General features: G+C 34.5%; 2 protein-coding genes across 2 annotated transcripts in view; both read left to right on the top strand.

The window, feature by feature from the left end:
• The window catches only part of LOC129753406 (cardioacceleratory peptide receptor), a 157541-nt gene extending 152363 nt beyond the window's left edge, over nucleotides 1–5178 (top strand). Inside the window, exons 5-6 of the mRNA XM_055749229.1 lie at nucleotides 5–347; nucleotides 5075–5178. Coding sequence (XP_055605204.1) covers nucleotides 5–347; nucleotides 5075–5178 — 447 coding nt within the window. The remainder of the gene's footprint in view (nucleotides 1–4; nucleotides 348–5074) is intronic.
• A 112-nt stretch (nucleotides 5179–5290) lies between these two features.
• The window catches only part of LOC129753407 (retinal guanylyl cyclase 1-like), a 112192-nt gene continuing 98574 nt past the window's right edge, over nucleotides 5291–18908 (top strand). The window contains exon 1 of the mRNA XM_055749230.1: nucleotides 5291–5411. Coding sequence (XP_055605205.1) covers nucleotides 5291–5411 — 121 coding nt within the window. The remainder of the gene's footprint in view (nucleotides 5412–18908) is intronic.

An 18908-nucleotide genomic window follows, 5' to 3' on the forward strand; every position in this document is an offset into this window, starting at 1 on the left:
CCAGTATCCAGATGACCCAACGTTTCTTTCTCCAAAAGGAAATCCTTCAACCTTGGACATCTTCCTCACTAACATGACAATCTCCAAACCGAGTGCACTCAACGAACTTGGATCAGATCACTTCCCCGTTGTCAGTGAAGTGAATGCCATCACCGAAGCTGCTACTCCTTGGATACGGAAGGACTACTGCAATGTCAACTGGATTGCTTTTCGCCGCCTAGTGGACTCCAGAATTGAGGACCAACCGGTTCTAGACTCCTCCGAAAACATAGATCGTGCTGTGGATGGCCTAACCCAAGCAATAACATTAGCAGACGAGACTCTCATTCGAAGGGTGCCAGTGAAATGTAAGTATATAGAAATCGATACCCATACAAAGTATATGATAAGATTGCGTAACATTTACCATCGTCAGTTTCAACGCTCTGGTGATTTAAACAAAAAGGCTCTAGCAAACTCTTTAACTCATCAAGTATCTGCAAGAATGGATAGTTTAAAAAATTAAAATTTCCATAATATAGTCCATAATTTAGACACAAGATCAAAACCCTTCTGGAAACTAGCAAAAGTCTTGAAATCAAATCCAAAACAAATTCCCCCCCCTAAAAACTATCGGGCCCTTGCTTGTAACCTCTAAGGAAAAGTTTGATGCCCTTGGAAAACATTTTGTAAATTTACATGAACTGGAAGCAAATATGCTAAGTCCCCTTGAAAACCAAGTATTTACTACTATCTCTACCCTTGATCAAATGAACTGCACCGTCCCGACTAATGCAGTAATCACACCCGAAGAGATTCCAACTGCTATTAGAAGAACGAAAAATATGAAAACCCCAGGGTACGATGGTATATTTAATCTCGTTCTTGAAAATCTTAGCTTAAGAGTACACTGTCCGAGCAGTTTTGTTTCCGTAAGGAACATGCCACCACACATCAACTACTACGTGTTGTTAAAAAGATAAAAGCAAACAAAAACGTATCTAAATCAACTGCTATGGCTCTTCTTGATGTGGAAAAAGCATTTGATAACGTGTGGCATGCGGGTTTCGTGCATAAACTTTATAATTACAATATCCCACTCTACCTGATAAAAATTATACGCAACTATCTCCAAAATAGACACTTCAAGGTGTCTTTAAACAGAGTTGACTCGAATAGCTTTGGTATATCTGCAGGTGTCCCTCAGGGTAGCCTTCTCGGACCCACATTATAGAACATGTACACATCCGATATTCCTACACTCCTCAACGAAGGTTTTTTATGCTTGTATGCGGATGACACTGCCATAGCTGTCAAAGGTCGAGTTGCTCACGAACTATGCAATAAACTGCAGCGATGCCTTGATGTGTTCGTTGATTATGCGAATAAATGGAAAATTAAAATAAATTCCTCCAAAACACAAACAATCATGTCTCACCACCGCCAATCCTCAAAACTCTCTCCACCTCAAGGCTGTTATGTGAAAATGGATAATACTCTAATCGAATGGTCCCCTGAAGTCAAATATTTAGGCTTAACTATAGACAAGAAACTTATCTATCGATCACACTTTGAAAGCGTACTGAACAAATGCTGTGTTTTAGTTAGATGCCTATATCCTTTAATAAAAAGACGGTCCAGACTTACCAGAGAAAATAAACTGGCGACGTATAAACAAATAATACTACCGGTAATCGAATACGCATCAGTGGTATGGGATTCCTGTGCTTTCACTCACAAAAAAAAATTACAAACATTTCAAAACCGCACCCTTTGAATGGTTTTCAATCTACCGTTTAATACCTCGACGTTGAGAGTTCACCAAATCGCTGAATAAGAAATTTTAGAAGAAAGATTTAGAAAAATTGAACTTAACCACCGTGTTAAATGTAATATCTCTCTTTATGAACTTATAAATACCTTATATTAGGAAAATTAATTTAGTTCTTTTGTTTGTCGTTTAGTTTTAGATTCTAGTCATTAGTTTTAGGATTCAAATATAAACGAAGTATATCCAAACATAAACAATCTAAGAAGTAGATAAAAATATAAAAAAAATCTGTAAATTAAATCAACAAATGAAGATGTAAAGTTATTAACTGTAACACTTGAAACTTAAGATATATTGTAACCTCAAGCAAAAACGAATGATAGATAAACAATGTTTTCAACATTTCAACATGCTGGAAGGAATTGGCTGCTACAAACTCTAATCACTTTCTAGAGGTACCAAAGTACCAAAATGACCCTCGCTTAGATGGTATTCCAATTTTGTGTTATATGCCGTTAGTAGAGTCGAAGGTCGGATTTAAAAATTGTCAGTCTGTAACACATTTAACTGGATCTCAAATGAGGAACAACATCGCCGGTGTCATCAAAGGGCGCTAGAAATCGAGATTCAGGAATGTAAGTGGAGATGGATTGGGCACACGTTGTTATAAGATGAGAACGAGATTTGTAGAGAGACGCATGAATGGAATCCAGAAGGATATCGGTAAAGAGGCAGATCCAGAAACTCGTGGCGGCGAAGCCTAGTCGCTGAAATCCGAACTGTCGACGAGAGTCTTGACTGGGACCAAGTGAAGAAGCTGGCTCCGGATCGTCAAAAGTGGGGGTCTTTTATCATGGCCCTATGCACCGGAGGATCGGCGCGGGATCATTAAGTAAGTAAGTAATTAACACTTTTAGCCCTATTTAACTTCCGATGCGTTTTTATATGGTCATATTACCAGCATCGTTTGGTACAGTGGATTCATTAATTTAAACCTTCAGTCTAGACCAGCGGTCGGCAACCTTTTGAGACAGAAGAGCCAAAAATCACAAATTAAGGAAATTCCAAGTGTGAAGGAGCCGCACTTCATTTTATCCTTACTACAAATAATGGTGATCGCTAAAATACATTGCATCCTGATAAGAACTCAGTTTCATTATCCTTTTCACATCGCCACAGATTTTCGTTGTTTTATTTGCAAACGTAAGCAATTTTCTTTCTTCTGAACATTTCAAAACGAGTACAGCTTAGTAACGTTAAATTATGGAAATTTCCCATTGTTACCTGATAAAATTTATCATTTCAAACTTAGCTTAGCTTAGCATAGCTTGGTTGACTACTCACATCCACCTTGAATCATTGAACCGGAAATGTTTTATAACATTTTTGCATAAAGATTTTTTTTTATCATTTTTATCATTCATCAAACTTTGGTGCAATTCTTTCCAAACACCTATTCCCATATAAAAAAATATACTTTCGATGTGTTCTGCTGAAATATTAAAAAGATGCATTGAAAATTTTGTATCATAAAAATGCATACTACAAGAGGTAAATTAATTTAAAAAAAACTAAACGAGGATTTGTCACTTCTTCAAATTCTACAAATACGCCTAATTTTTTTTTTTTGGTTTGAAAATTCGTTAAAAGCCATTTAGGTTCATTTGTTTGTTATGCGCATGAAACTATCATTACAAGTACATAAATATTTCCGGGCCTTAAAATAAATAAACCAACAAATTTTAATTCATGAATGCTCATTGAACGGAATGAAAAAAAAATGAAATTTGACAAAATTTAACGATCGGTCGCGAGATATAGTCAGATTATACAATTATAAAATTTCTTTTATTTTTTTTTAATTATAAGCATTCCAATTCAGCTTTCTAGTTCTATTTTGGATTTCTGGTAAAATAAAAAAAAAGGTTTCAAAAATTATATTTTTCGATAACGAACATTTAAGTTCAAATTCTCTATTCTGTTCAAAATCGTAAACCCTTTCAAGTTGTTTCTTCTCTATACCAAAGAAATCTTAAAAATAATGTCTAAACCTGAGTCTCAAATATATCATGTTCTAAGAATACTAATCACAAATCCATATTTTAAATTTGGCCGACTTTTTTCATACATTAATTGTTGCAAATTTGTTACTTTATGAAACGAAGGGTTAAATCTTACCTGATAATAGACATCTAAATTTAGTTTTGCTTCGCTGTATTTCTCAAAAATATTTTTAAACAAACTTGAAAATGTTGTTCATTTGAACTCATGCTTAAAATTAGAACAAAGAACTTGAATTTTTGAAAATTTGTGAAATGCTTTCATGGATTTGAAAAGAAACCTTGAGAGAGGGAATTCAATATTTGAAAAATTTTAAACAAAAAGTTTTAAAAAGAAATAATAATGCATATAACAATTGTTATCAGTTTTCAAAGCATTATTAAAATCATCATCTGATATTCATATTTGATCAGAGCGGTGGTAAAGCAAATTTGTTTTTAAAATATTCTATTCAAGAAAAACAAACTCCATTTCATAATCTCAACAGTGAGGATTTTATTTGACGGTTAAAAAATGCTCGGTTTTTATCCGATTAAATCAGAACAACAAAATAACTATTTCAACGGAAAACTTCCCATACCACTGAAGAAAAATTTCTCCAGGCTTCCAAATGCTATATCAGACTTTTATGAAGAACGTTATTTGATTTCTAAATCTCACCTTGGTTGCAAACTTCTTGTCAGTTTGCTATTAATTAGTTCTATAGTTGTTTTTTGGTTTCCTTTTTAATCCTGGAAAATATTATCTGAACTGAAGGAAAACTTATGTTGCGTCCGTTTACTCTAGAAAATTTCGAGGATTTTCAAAATTTTTACACATTGAGCTAAAGAGCCGCAGTGATACATCCAAAGAGCCGCATGCGGCTCGCGAGCCGCAGGTTGCCGACCTATGGTCTAGACACCTAGAAGCATTTTTCACGATCTGTTTTAGAGCAGTAGTAACACGTGTCCAACGTATAAGGGACTTCTCGGTTGGTACATAAAGGATAGTTAGGGTTTCCAGCATAGTTGGAGTGGACATGTTACTTTCTAAGACGATTGATGGTAGTAGCAATCGTTCCTTTCAACGGTTGATATTTATAAAAAAGACAAAATGGCAACACTGTACCCGGTAACTGGAAGAAATTAGCCCGAACCAACCAACAATAGCAATGAAAATAAGCTGATCAGAATAAGTCCATCCAAAAATGAGTAGTAAATGAAGAGGGTAGGCACCACCGATTAAAAAAGAACGCATCCACAACACAAACTTGTTGATCTGGAGCTGATCCGATCGTGAGCGTGCGCGCATTGGAAGAGGTTCTTAACCTCATCGTCGTCTTCGTCTTCGTCGTCATCATCGTCATTCGTGCCCAAAAGATGGTCTGATGGGATGATTCAGTTGCATTTGCGTTCTTCTTCGGTTGATGATCGCGCGTGAGTTGAGGCCTGGCCGAGGCAGGCACGATCAGGGAGTGGTCGGCCGATGCTTTTGCGCGAAATGTGCGTCGTTGTTAAGTCAGGCCGAAGCGATGTCGAATGGATGCATGCTAATGGCTCACCCGATCTGCGAGCTGAATTGAGACAAGTTAGGACTTGGTCCACGATGAGTGAGTGTCGCGGTAATTTTAACTGCTCCTACTTTTGCTAGCGAAAGAAACGAGCTCAAGGAATCGTGCTAATTTCTTAATGATTATGCTGTAAACGGACCATCTTTTCTCCTGCAGCATTTCTCGCATGATAACGCTTCGTTATTCCCGACAAGTGGCTCTCTAATATAATGCCCAGAAGCATTAACTAGAAATTACTGTCTCCATGCATGATTCATACAACCTGATTACCACTCCTATATGAATCAATCAATTTGGACTCATTATAACTTTTTTGTTCTAAAATTGACAGTGAACAAAATGATAAGTAGCTTTATATTCATCACAATTTATCACACCTTTCTGTTGTTTCAAAATCAATACTTTTTGTAATTGGCTGCAACAACTGGAATTTAATTATGATCTCATGTGAAATCATAATTTCCATCAAACAGGCATCATCCCCCCTTTCTCGAGTAACAAAGAGGGGCTCAAAAAGCTGTGCGATAGACACGTTTCGCGAGCCAACTAAATTACAATGTAATTAATTTGTGCATAAAATTAGCGAAACAACTGAAATATGGTACCCCACCTTACCCCACTAATTCACGGATCCCCAAAGGGTGAAATATGGCGAGAAAAAAAAATTAACACAAACGTGGAAAAACGTGGTCCCTTCCTGTCCAAACACAACACATCAGAACAGGACACAACCAGGAACAATATTAATATGCAAATAATACATTCATCCATCGCGAGGGGCCGATGCAGTTGGCTGCCGGCTAAATATTTGGCGTATGTTTCGCGCGGAATATGTATGTACCGTGCCATCCTTTCGCGGGGCATCCCCACCAAAAAAAAGCGGGGATATTCGCGCACGCGAGCCAACTACAACGCAACGGTTTAATCAATTTTTCAACGCGCTCCATAATTCTGGAGTCCCGGCATTTCCGGTTTTGGGGCTTCGGGTTACCAAGTTGTTGTGATGCAATTAATATATATTTTCAATTTTTTTGATCCAAAATTTCCAATGAAGATTTAAAATAAATACCGAACTTTGAATAAGAGTCTTGACTATCTGCCATATTGATTGTTTGTGCGTTTACACACTTTTTGTTTTTGAGACTTAATTTTACACAACGAATTTAAACTTCATAATTCTGAGTTCAAAATTGTGATTTTAAAATCATTATCAATTTTAATCTTGATCATAAACCTATTCATTAAGAATACAAAGTTCAGAACTTTTAATTATGATTAATGAATTCTGAGTTTCACTACTTCGAAATGTGTAGTCATACAACACCATAAATTTCTTAAATATTACAATGGCATTAAAGTGTTTTCAGAGTTGAATTATGAATCTTTCCAACAAAAAAAAAATGTTTCTACACTTTCTGTAATCAGAATTCAAATAAAAAAAAAATAAATAAATAAAAAGAAAATAAAAAATAAAAAAATTCATCAGCCATATCCTGATCACCTTTTCTAAGCAATTCTTAATAATTTATGAACAACAATTTGAAGCTAGATTCCAAGTCGCAGGTTGGAAGACCTAGTTAACACTATTTTAACGATTTTTTTTAGAAATCGTTGATCCTGATCGAATGTATGGAGAGTTTTATTTGCCTTTTATTTCTTGTATATAATTTTTTTACATTTGATCAACATTCATGTGAAATGTTAAGAATTTAATTTTCAAAATTCATTATTTATTTTTATTTACATAGTATTCCGTCTCACGATATAACTTGGCGAACATAATTCCTTAAATTCACTCGGTCCATGGCAACCGTTCTCCAGTTCCTCGGGCACCCCAAGTTCGCCAGATCACGCTCCACTTGGTCTAACCACCTCGCTCGTTGCGCCCCCGCTCGTCTTGTTCCTACCGGATTCGTAGCGAACACCTGTTTTGCAGAACAGTCGTCCGGCATTCTCGCAACATATCCCGCCCAGCGTATCCGACCAGCCTTCACCACCTTCTGGATACTGGGTTCGCTGTAGAGTCACGCGAGCTCGTGGTTCATCCTTCGCCTCCACACTCCGTTCTCCTGTACGCCGCCAAAGATGGTTCTTAACACTCGTCGCTCGAATACTCCGAGTGTACGCAGGTCCTCCTCGAGCAATATCCATGTCTCGTGTCCGTAGAGAACAACAGGTCTAATGAGCGTCATATACAGATTATACTTCGTGCGAGGGCTAAGTCTTCTCGACCGCAGTTGCTTGTGGAGTTCATAGGAAGCACGACTTCCGACTTTCAAAATTCAATCTTTTTTGATTATTTATACTTTTGAAATAACTATACTGAAAATTTTACACGAGAAATATTATAGCTGGTCTATCAACTTACGGTTTCGAAATTGTTGGATTTCTGATTAAATTTTTCCTCAGTGAATCACGAATAAAAAAGAAAGTTTTAAAATACCTACAATTTTTCCTTAAACATGAGTCTAAAATATTTACATATTCATAGCAAAAGAACTGGGTTTCTTATTTTCATTTCATTTAAGTCCCATATTCATATGTTCAAACCAGGCCCGTGCGAAGGACCCGTCCTTGGGGTGGGGTTATCAAGATTCTAATTTATCCAGAAATAATAACAATACCAAATATAAAAATAAATAAGGAAATGAATTGCTTACATCTTTTACTTGCTTATGAGTATCACACATACTCAAAAAATAATAAATTTTACTGATAAATAAAATAAAAATTTAAAACGAATCCCAATAAAAGTTTCAAACCGAAGGTATTTTCGGTAAGTCATCATTTCTTGTTCTGAACTAGAAGTTTGCTACAAAATAAGTTCTTTGCAGTGTCGTTTTATAATTTGAAATATATATATTTCAAAATCATAGATTAAAAAAAATTATAAAATAAATGTCTCTTCAGGTAAAAAATTAACCCTTATTTTTATAATTATTATTCATCTAAATACATTAATTTTCTTCATTTTCAACTGAAGGTTTGATTGAAAAATTCTCTTTAGTGTTCTGAATTTTTGAAAATATAATAACGAATAATGAACTTTTATAAGAAAAATAAATTGAAATGTTAACACACAAACACACGAACACACAAATTCAAAATTCAAATACATGAACAAACTTATGAAAATTAGTTTAAAAAATGTAAAAAACCTTGACTTTGAAATTCCGTAAATTTATTTAAAAATTGAAAACTTTACTTCGAAATTCGGTATATTCATTTGAAAATATAACGAAATATGAAGATGAAAAAGATAAGTTTTTAAAAATTTAAAATAGCGCATGGCACCCTTTCAAAGAAACGAATTTCAAATCAAACAAAACATTTAAAAAGGATTGTTTTTCTTCAAACACGTCTTATCATTATAAAAACTTATTTTTATAATTTATAATTACCTATGCTTTAGAGAGTATCTAGAATTCAATTTGGTTTAATACTTATTTAAAAAAAATGAGAAATAGTAAACAAAGGGAAAACTTCTATAGCTTATTTTTTGCTGTATTCAAAATTACTTGGAGTCTTAATGAATGTTGATAATTGATTTGGTCAACTTTATGGGATGTCTTACAAATGCTCAAATTCGTATGACATTTTGACACTTTTTATTCTAGCAAAACTCAATGAATCACCATTATGGGTCTCATTGATGTGTGTATACGTTAACAATTCTACAAATATGGTTGATTGAATATCATCGGGATTTTGCACCAGTCTATTGTAACCCGTAAGATTATTCGACCTAAGAGAAAAAAGTTATTAAGCTTAAGAAAATTTAATCCAAATCTATGGCTATTCAGCCACATATAGAAATGCTCTCATCTTTTCTCTCTCTTTCTTTTGCCGCCGACCGTGGCCTAGTGGATAGCGTTCAAGTCTTCTAAGCCAGAGGTCATGAGATCAAGTCTTGGTCACTGCAAACATAGTACTCTTTCTGTGGGTTGGTGGTGTTAGCATTAGTAAAATGCTAGCCATTATATTCTTGAAAGATGTACGCTTAGTCTTAAGTAGAATTTAGATCTCTTCAAAGAAACATGAAGTTTCACTGAGATCTTATATGTGTGTGTTCGTTTTATTTTTTAAAGATCAATTTGAGCTTTGGTAAGTAGGGTTGCCAACATTTCTCTTCAAAAATCAGGGAACTGGTGAAATAAAATCAGGCGAAATCGGGCTACGTAAAAGTAACGGAAATTTTACTCAAAGTGATGACCTCAATATGTGTTGTGAGCCTACTTGGTTGAATAATTCTGCTGAATCAAAGCAATAGAAAGATTCCCTTTTTTAAATAAGAATTAAAGGGAATCTTTTGATTGCTTTGATTCCACCATATTTTTATTTTTTAACTTCAGCAATGGTACTAAATCCTGTTCCTTCCTAACCTTTTCATCTCATTCGTAAAAATCTGGCAAAATCAAACATATTTTCAAAAATCAGAAAAATTCAATGGCTTTTCAGGTTGTCAGGAAATTTAATTTCATATGAAAAGTGAATATAACCACATTTTTTTAATAGCTTTCATTGTTTTCCAACCCCTTCTTTAGCCGGGGTTTATGTTTCATTTCGGCTATCTAAATTGGTTTTTTTTCTTATCTATGGTAAAAAGACTATAATCAATACCAAAAAATGTGTTGAAATATCTCAGTTCTTTGTGTAACAATTTTAACAAAAAATATATAAAAATATAGCTATCAGACAGGTTGAAGTGTGTTAAAACTACAAGCGAAAGCACCCCTGTGATTAAGCAATTTAAAAAAACCTACATTTTTTCCAGCGAGAAAGTTTTTTGTTGGACAAAAGTTGTTTAAAATCATAAAACGAAGCTTCTGTGATTTTTCAGCAATAAAAATATGATCTTAAGATCGTTTATTGCATGTTTTATTCGCAAAATTTGCCGCAATTCTGATGTAGTGCGTACTTATTTCGAGTGATAGTTTATTTTAAAGTTTCGATAAAAGTCGCTTTTTCTTTATAGTCGTTTTGACTTTGTTTCAGATTGAAATGAAAAACTAGTCAATTTGAGTGAAGCCATATATAATGTCAAGAGCATGAAACGGATCAAAGGTAATATTCCTTTTGATGTATTGTATATTTCTGGTAACCCTCCAAAATATCAAAAGGATAGATAACACGCACCCTGTTGAAAGCGGAGAGTTCCGCAGATCCTTTCGCGTGTGTCCCGTCACGTGGGTCAATTACCATTTTCCACACCAGAATGGATCTGGTTCCAGGTTCTGGCTCTTCAATGACGATGACCTCGCGACGTTCGCCGAACCATGACGAAAATATGATGATGGTCCTACCATTCACCGTTTACCGCGGATCGCGAGCCCCCGCGACTTTAGTTATTGTTATTATTATTCAAAACAGAGCAAATGGATAGCTACAACAACAACAAAAATAGTGATACCATTTTAATTAAACGCTCACTCAGTACGATATGAAAAGTGTTCTGCGTTTGAAGTGTGACTAGCAGCATGAAATCGTAATATCGGGTGCATAATCCTTGGAACAACATATGGATAAACAGTTTTCGGACGAGATATGACTGATCTATTCCATTGTAAGTGTTCATAACGTGTTGACTTGTGTTGTAAAAATGATATTTAATGGATTGTTTGTTATGAAATTCATTCAAAACGCAAATATAGTTTAGGACGATACGTTTTAATAAAACTTTAATAGTAGAGGTTATTTTTTTATTGTATCATTTACTAAACATCAACAAAAAGAAGAAGATGTTAAAATAACAACAATGAAAATTAAAAAAAGGTGGTTTTTAATAGGTATACTTTGTTTTTAAACTTGTGTGGTACATAGGTATCGTTCGTGATGGATGAATATTGATTTGAAGTGTTTTAATATTTATGAATTCTAAGGATTTAATACTTATAGCCTGATAGCAACAGAATTTTCCAATATTTGAATTGACAATATTTGATGGTACAGGTACCGGTGAGAAAAACTTATTTAATAAATCGAGCTCATCCACTAAGGCGACCTTCAAAGACCTTGAAACATGTGTTTCACGAAACATTTAGAAAACTCTATCCTCATTTTCTGGGTTGAATATCGTCTAGCTCAGAAAATATATTTTAAAAAATAATTAATCGGCGTTATTCGGCAAGTAAAGACTTTTAACTTATAGAAAACGACGATTAAATAGCATAGCTATATCCACCTATATCTATTCACCCGTATTGTAGTAATCAAACTCATCTTCACATGGTATTTGTATAAAAATGGTGGGTCGGAAAAAACGCGAAAGTTCTTTGCACCGGAGCTCGGATAAGCGGGATTCTACAGTAAATATATAAAAAAAACAAAGAAAGACTTAATTTTTCAGGAAAACTTACTTTTGCGCTTTAAAGATTTAATGTTTGAAACCATTTTTATTTAAAATCCAAAATATAATTTTTGAATATGCTAGTTTATCAATCTTACCTTGATTTTGAACATTTTATTTTAAAAATATTTGTAATCGAAAAAAGAACTATTTTAATGCCTAGTAAATGGGGCAAAAATTATAATAATTGCTGAATTAGGATATATTGACAGTTCTACACGAACACCACTTTTGCAGGAGGCCTCAGCCCTAACCTCAAACCATGGAAGAACAGAATCGATTTTTGAGAAAGGCGCACGATAAACGCGATTTTCCGGTACTAATAGCGACAAATTCGCCCTGTGGAAAAGCGATACAGAGATGCTCGTGTTTTGATTTTTTTGGGAGTTCAGGGTGCCAAGTGCATTGATATTTGGAAAATAATTATATTTTTTTAATTGCATTGTTATTGAAAAACCTTTTCATGATAGCTAAGAATTTGCAACTCTCCCGTAGATTTCTATTCAATGTGAAATTAAATGCTTCATTTGTCTGAACTGTATCGCACACTTAAACGATGTAGCGAATTATGTGGATAATATGTTTAAAATAATCAGAGCATGTAGGTGATTATTTTCAAAGTCAAAATAGACTTTCATTAATTTGATTGTTTGTAACAGTGAATGATTATGAATTAGAAACAACTTTTTATTTTACCAAGCAATACATGAAAATAGATTTCAGATGTTTTGAACTCACCTTGAAAATTCATGAGCAAAAGATGGCTTATCTTCATCCATTTAGGGACGCGTCATAATGAATTCAAACGTTTAGCTGTTGATAGTTCAAAAATTTATTCAATTCAGAAATATTTTAATTAGTTTAAAACAAGCCAATACTGATTTTAGTAACGCACGTAGCATCACTGGTGAGGCTGCAAGAAAATCAAAATTTGAGGTTATGGCTGAGGCAAATTTTTAGCCAATAGTTTCGTCCGTATATACCCTTATAGTTTGAGCTGCAAAATACAAATGAAATCATTCCTTCAAACATTCCCTTAAAGGGTGATACGTTCAAAATTTGGTCAAGGGAAAACGCGTGTAAATCAGTGAAATCGTTTATTTAAAAAATCGAATTAAATTTCCTTTTCAAGTTAAATTAGTATAAAATTCAGGAAAAATATTCGGTTAGGCTCGAATTACCGGGCCTTACGCTTAACCCCTGCCATCAGATTTTGTACAGCCACCTTGTCCAACTTCTTTGCCGCAGAAAGCCAGTTTGCCTTGAACTGCTGCTCGTCCTTAGCAGTTTTTTTGGGCTTCTTTAGGTTTCGCTTGACAATAGCCTAGTATTTCTCAATTGGGCGGAGCTCTGGCGTGTTGGGAGGGTTCTTGTCCTTGGGAACCACCTGCGCGTTGTTGGCGGCGTACCACTCCATGGCCTTTTTACCGTAATGGCAAGATGCCAAATCAGGCCAAAACAGTACGGAACAACCGTGTTTCTTCAGGAAAGGCAGCAGACGTTTATTCAAACACTCTTTCACGTAAATTTCTTGGTTGACAGTCCCGGAAGCTATGAAAATGCTGCTTTTCAAGCCACAGGTACAGATGGCTTGCCAAACCAGATATTTCTTCGCGAACTTTGACAGTTTTATGTGCTTGAAAATATCTGCTATCTTTCCCCTTCCTTTTGCCGTATAAAACTCCTATCCCGGAAGCTGCTTGTAGTTAGTTGGCTTTGACGTAGGTTTCGTCGTCTTTTGCCACGCAGTCAAACTTCGTCAGCATCGTTGTGTACAGTCTCCGGGATCGCGCTTGGGCCGTCTTATTTTGTTTATCAACGCGATTTAGAGTCACTATCTTCTTGTAAGTCGATAGTCCGGCTCGTGTTTTGACTTGATGCACGGTTGTAGACGATATACCCAGCTTATTTGCGGCATCTCGGAGAGAGAGGTTAGGGTTTCGCTTGAAACTACCGGCAACTCTTTTTGTCGTCTCAGCGGCTTCCGGTTTTCGATTTCCCCCCGACCCGGACTTCCTGGCTGTCGACAAACGTTCCCCAAACACTTTAATTACATTTGTAACGGTTGATTTGGCAACTTTTAGCGATTTTGCCAGCTTTGCGTGCGAGTAGCTCGGATTTTCGCGATGCGCGAGCAAAATTTTGATACGCTGCAAATTGGAGCAACATTCTACACACACACACACACACACACACACACACACACACACGCACACACACACACACACACACACACACACACACACACACACACACACACACACACACACACACACACACACACACACACACACACACACACACACACACACACACACACACACACACACACACACACACACACACACACACACACAGACACACACACACACACACACACACACACACACACACACACACACACACACACACACACACACACACACACACACACACACACACACACACACACACACACACACACACACACACACACACACACACACACACACACACACACACACACACACACACACACACACACACACACACACACACACACACACACACACACACACACACACACACACACACACACACACACACACACATACACACACACACACACACACACACACACACACACACACACACACACACACACACACACACACACACTCACACACACACACACACACACACACACACACACACACACACACACACACACACACACACACACACACACACACACACACACACACACACACACACACACACAGTTCCTATCCATTTGTCCAATACGGGCTTACTCTTGGAAAATGTCCTTATTTTTTAAATATAAAAAAATTACCATTAAATGACTTTCAAAATAGCACTAAAACTGTTCATATACAAAGAAATAAAAAGTTGATCTTTCACATTCAACAACCCGTTTGCTTCTAAATGCTTTTTGGTATCATCAGGAGAGCTGTTTGTTAGCGAGCCTTGAAAAGTAGATATTTTAAGATTTTGAAATTGGATTTTTACTAGCAAAATAAAAATTCTAATACAAAGCAAATTTTGCCTGTTTGATAATCAATTAATAGGCTTTCAGACGTAGGAAACAGTTTTCAAAAGACTGAGTTATTGATGATAATGTGGGAAAGTTTATTGTTGGTCAAATTCACCCCGGTGATCAAAGTTACCCCGTTTTACGGTAATAATATTTCAAGTTCTGATAAACTGGTAAGTTGTTAATATTCCTTAACCTTCCAAAGCCGTTCGCAAAATTTCCGTACAAATCTATTTTAGATAAATTTGACCTGTAGTTTACGTAAGTTCCCTTGGCTGCAAATATTGACCGATTTCGATGAATTTTAATTCATTGTATAGATAATTTAGTCTAGTTTCTCAATATTGAAAAAGTAAGTCCAAATATTTTACTAGATCACCAGTAGCTGATTCCGAATGAAAAAAGTCCCGAAAAAGAGCTCTTTTTAGAATGCTTATAACTTGTGACAGATTCCAAATATTGCGCTGATTTTATAATATTTGGAATTGTCAAGAATAAATCTATCCATGGATGTATAAATTTTTGGTGGTCCAAAGGAAGTTTTGGCCGCTATCCCGGAACTTCCGGTAGAAAAAAATCTCACTTCAAAAAAGTCACCCAATTTTGGCTTTGCATTGCTGTATCTCGCTTACCAATGGACCGATTCTCTAAGTTCAAATTTTAGTTTTTTTTCGTTAACTTCATTATTATTTTCGTAGAACAAAGTTGGTTCCTCAAAAATCTCAGGTGTTCAGTATATTGTAATGTAACTCACATCTTGTTTGTCATTTTTCAAACTCCCCCTCATGTCGGTGGGTTTACGGGATTTTGATTGCGTGATTTCTCTAAAATTTGAACTCAAATTGGTCACTTTTTATATACCTAATCATGGACGTGAACTTTTGAATTTGAATTTGAAAATAAAAAAAAAAATCTGATGAGAATCATATTCGAAAACATCTCATGAAAAGATTTTTTTTTGTGATTCAATTTCGGTTCAATTTCTGATTTTGCTCTGATTTCAACTTTGTATCTCTTTTTTTTTATTAATTCAATTCATGTTTTGTTTTTCAAAACTTGATTTGAAATTATGATTTAGATTTGAGACACTGAATTTTGGTTCTGAATATAACGTGATTTAAAGTTTTGTATTCTTAAATTCTTATATCTGTATCCCTGTGGAATGTGGATTTAATTATATTGTTAATTTTTTTTTAATTTTGTTTTCTTTGGTTCAAATCTTCATGATACTACCTAATTGTCACTAGGTTAATATTTCTTGAATCAGCACAAACCAAACGATCAATGATGATTTTAAAGCCATTTAAAATATCTATCAGGGCATTTTTTTTTTAATTAGAGAATTTTATTTGATAAGGGTTTAAAAAAATAGAATTTAATTTTGCATTTTGCAGCTTAATCCTAAAAAAAAAATTATTTGAAGATAAAGGAAACTATTTTCTACGCAGACAAGAACTGACAAAAACTGGAGATGAGTTCAGTATACTATATTCAAATTGCCATGTTCTTAGAAGATAGTATTCTGAACTCATCTTCAGTTTTTTTACACCTTTAAAATGTTGTATTTTCTGGAATAGCATTTGAAAAAAAAAAAATCGAATTATAGGGGCCCCCCGATGGCTTAATCCGGCTCTGATTATCAGTAATGAATGTCAGGATTCTATGACTACCTTCAATGGATTATCCTACAATGTCGATAATGGTAGGCAATGTCCCCAACAGATGGCAATGTAATCGCTTTGCGAAGAAATGACCAGATTTTCTTAAGAGTGTCCTGTCTGTTTGTCTGTGCTAAGGCGTTCATCTTTCAAGAACATGATGGCTAGCATTTAGCATGCCGTGTCCGAGATTCGATCTCATTACTTCTGGCTTAGAAGACTTGAAAGCTATTCTCTGGGCCACGGTCAATTGCAGTTATTGCACTTTGTTTAAAAAAATCTAACAAAATGTGACTTGAAGATCTTTTTTTATCAGTTTAGAATGTTTCCCAAAAGCTTTTGTTGGGTTTTGAAAAATGTTGTACTGATTTGCCCAACCAATTCTGCATTTCTTATTCTACTTATATTATAGTAAAACTATTCAATATATTAAATCACTGGGGCCCCCCTTTACTTGTAATATTTTACGTTTTCGTTCCAATTTACTCATTTCAATTTTTTTTGGCTAGATTTCTAACGCATAAAGATTAAAATAGATGATTAAAATAATGTTTGACTTTTTTCTTCCGCGGGGGCCCCCTTGAGCCTTTTGCCCCCTCTTTTATCCGGCCTTGTTCACAGTGTAAAAAACACTTTTTTTTAGATTTTTGAATATTTTTTTTCTAAGCTGATATTTGACATTGGACAGATAAACAAAATTAAAAAGTGAAATGTTGGATAGAATCAATATATTCTGTGGCCTGAAATTTAGAGATCTGTTTCATATTCAATGGATATGCTATTCGAAGTTCGATTTTGGTGATTTGAGTAATAAATTAATTTTCATTTTTATATCATTTAGTTTTAATATTCAATCTATGGTTTTCAGTTTTAAGTTGAGGCGAAATTTTTTGGAAAATGAAGGCCATCGATTCTCAAATTATTAATAAAATGTGTTTAAGAAGTGCAAAAAAAAATATTTTTTTCGATTGAAATGAAAAAGTTTTTCAAAATTTCAATTTCCTGTTAGATGCGATTTCTGAAAAAAAAAAACAACTCTGGAAGCATCTTCTTGGTTGAAATGTAGGTGTTTGCAATTATTTGATATATTAAACTTATATTTGATTTGGTTGAAAAGTTGGAGTTTTGCAATTATTTGAGGCCCTCAGAGCCAAAGGGGTATAAGTGACAAAATGGTCGATATTGAGTTAATGATGCCAAACGATTCTTCATATATCAAACTATATTTGATGATTTTTTCAGATTTTTTGAACTTTATTTACATACTTTTACGTTCCAAAGCAAAATTCAAATTTTTGAAAAATATATGGAAAATTGCCAAACACAGCAACTTAAAAGCCTGTTTTCTCGAATTAAGCTTTCATGCATTTATACCCCTTTGGTTCCAAGGGCCTCATTTGATAGAATAAACTTATACCTGATTTTTTTTTCTATTTATGCTTGAGATCGATTGACAAATTATTACACTTGTTTCGGATTTTTTAATCGATGATAAAGCTACAAATTTGACCTAACTTTCTGTTGTTCGACTTTTAATCCTTACCAGTTGAACAATCTTCTTTTTTTTATTGCTGTGACAAGCAAAACTAATTACAGGTATGGTAAAATTCGGTAACTTCTACCTTTGGATGCTTTAAAAGGTAAATTTAGTTTTTTAATTTACTAAGCAATTTTGTTGTTGATAAATTTTGAATTTCATCTTCCTTAAATTTTCTTTTCCTGTGAAAGCATGCAAACAATATGTATTTTTGTTAATTCTAAGTTAATTTCAAACCTGTCCTCAACTTGAATGTTTTTTTTTGCTTCTCATAGGAACATTTTTCATATGATTTTTTTTAAAATATCTTTGCACTTGCATAAATGCTTCCTACCACGGCGAAACGTGAAGAAATAGTTGAACGAGTAAATTGAACAAGCCTTAGAACTTGCGAAACACTCAAATTTGCGATTTCCATCATAGTTGAATTTTCCAGGAAAAGTTTCAATATTCTCATCCTCGTTGCTCATGCATTTACTGTTGCTTATTCGAGAACATGTATGTACGTACAACAAGCTTAGAGACGGGAAAGATGGAATTTTTTATGAGCAAAATAAAAAATAAATTTAGTAAGTGTTGGGAAACTTTCAAGTGAGGCAGAAGAGGAATTCTTTTCAAAGTATTGATAAATAAATGAAAAAAAAAAATAATCTAAGTACTTTCAGTTCGAAGTACTTTTAAGTGTTTGATCTATTGTCATTTCGTTCGTTTTTACACATTTTCAATCGATGTATTTTTTAATCATCCTAACTTTTTTTTGCCTTTTTGTAGAAAAACGGATCCGTTACATGTATGTTTGTAACAAGCTTCCTATTCCTGTATGATTTTTATAAAATTTAAATATAGGAATATATTCTTCCAACTTCAAGCGTCAAAAACGTTCGATTCAAAATTTACAACTTTGTCTCACAAATCCATCACTTATTCACAACTGGCCAAGCAGCCATTCCTGAGCGTCGTCGTCCATCAAGAT

The sequence above is a fragment of the Uranotaenia lowii genome, chromosome 3, assembly GCF_029784155.1.
Source record: "Uranotaenia lowii strain MFRU-FL chromosome 3, ASM2978415v1, whole genome shotgun sequence".
NCBI lineage: Eukaryota > Metazoa > Arthropoda > Insecta > Diptera > Culicidae > Uranotaenia > Uranotaenia lowii.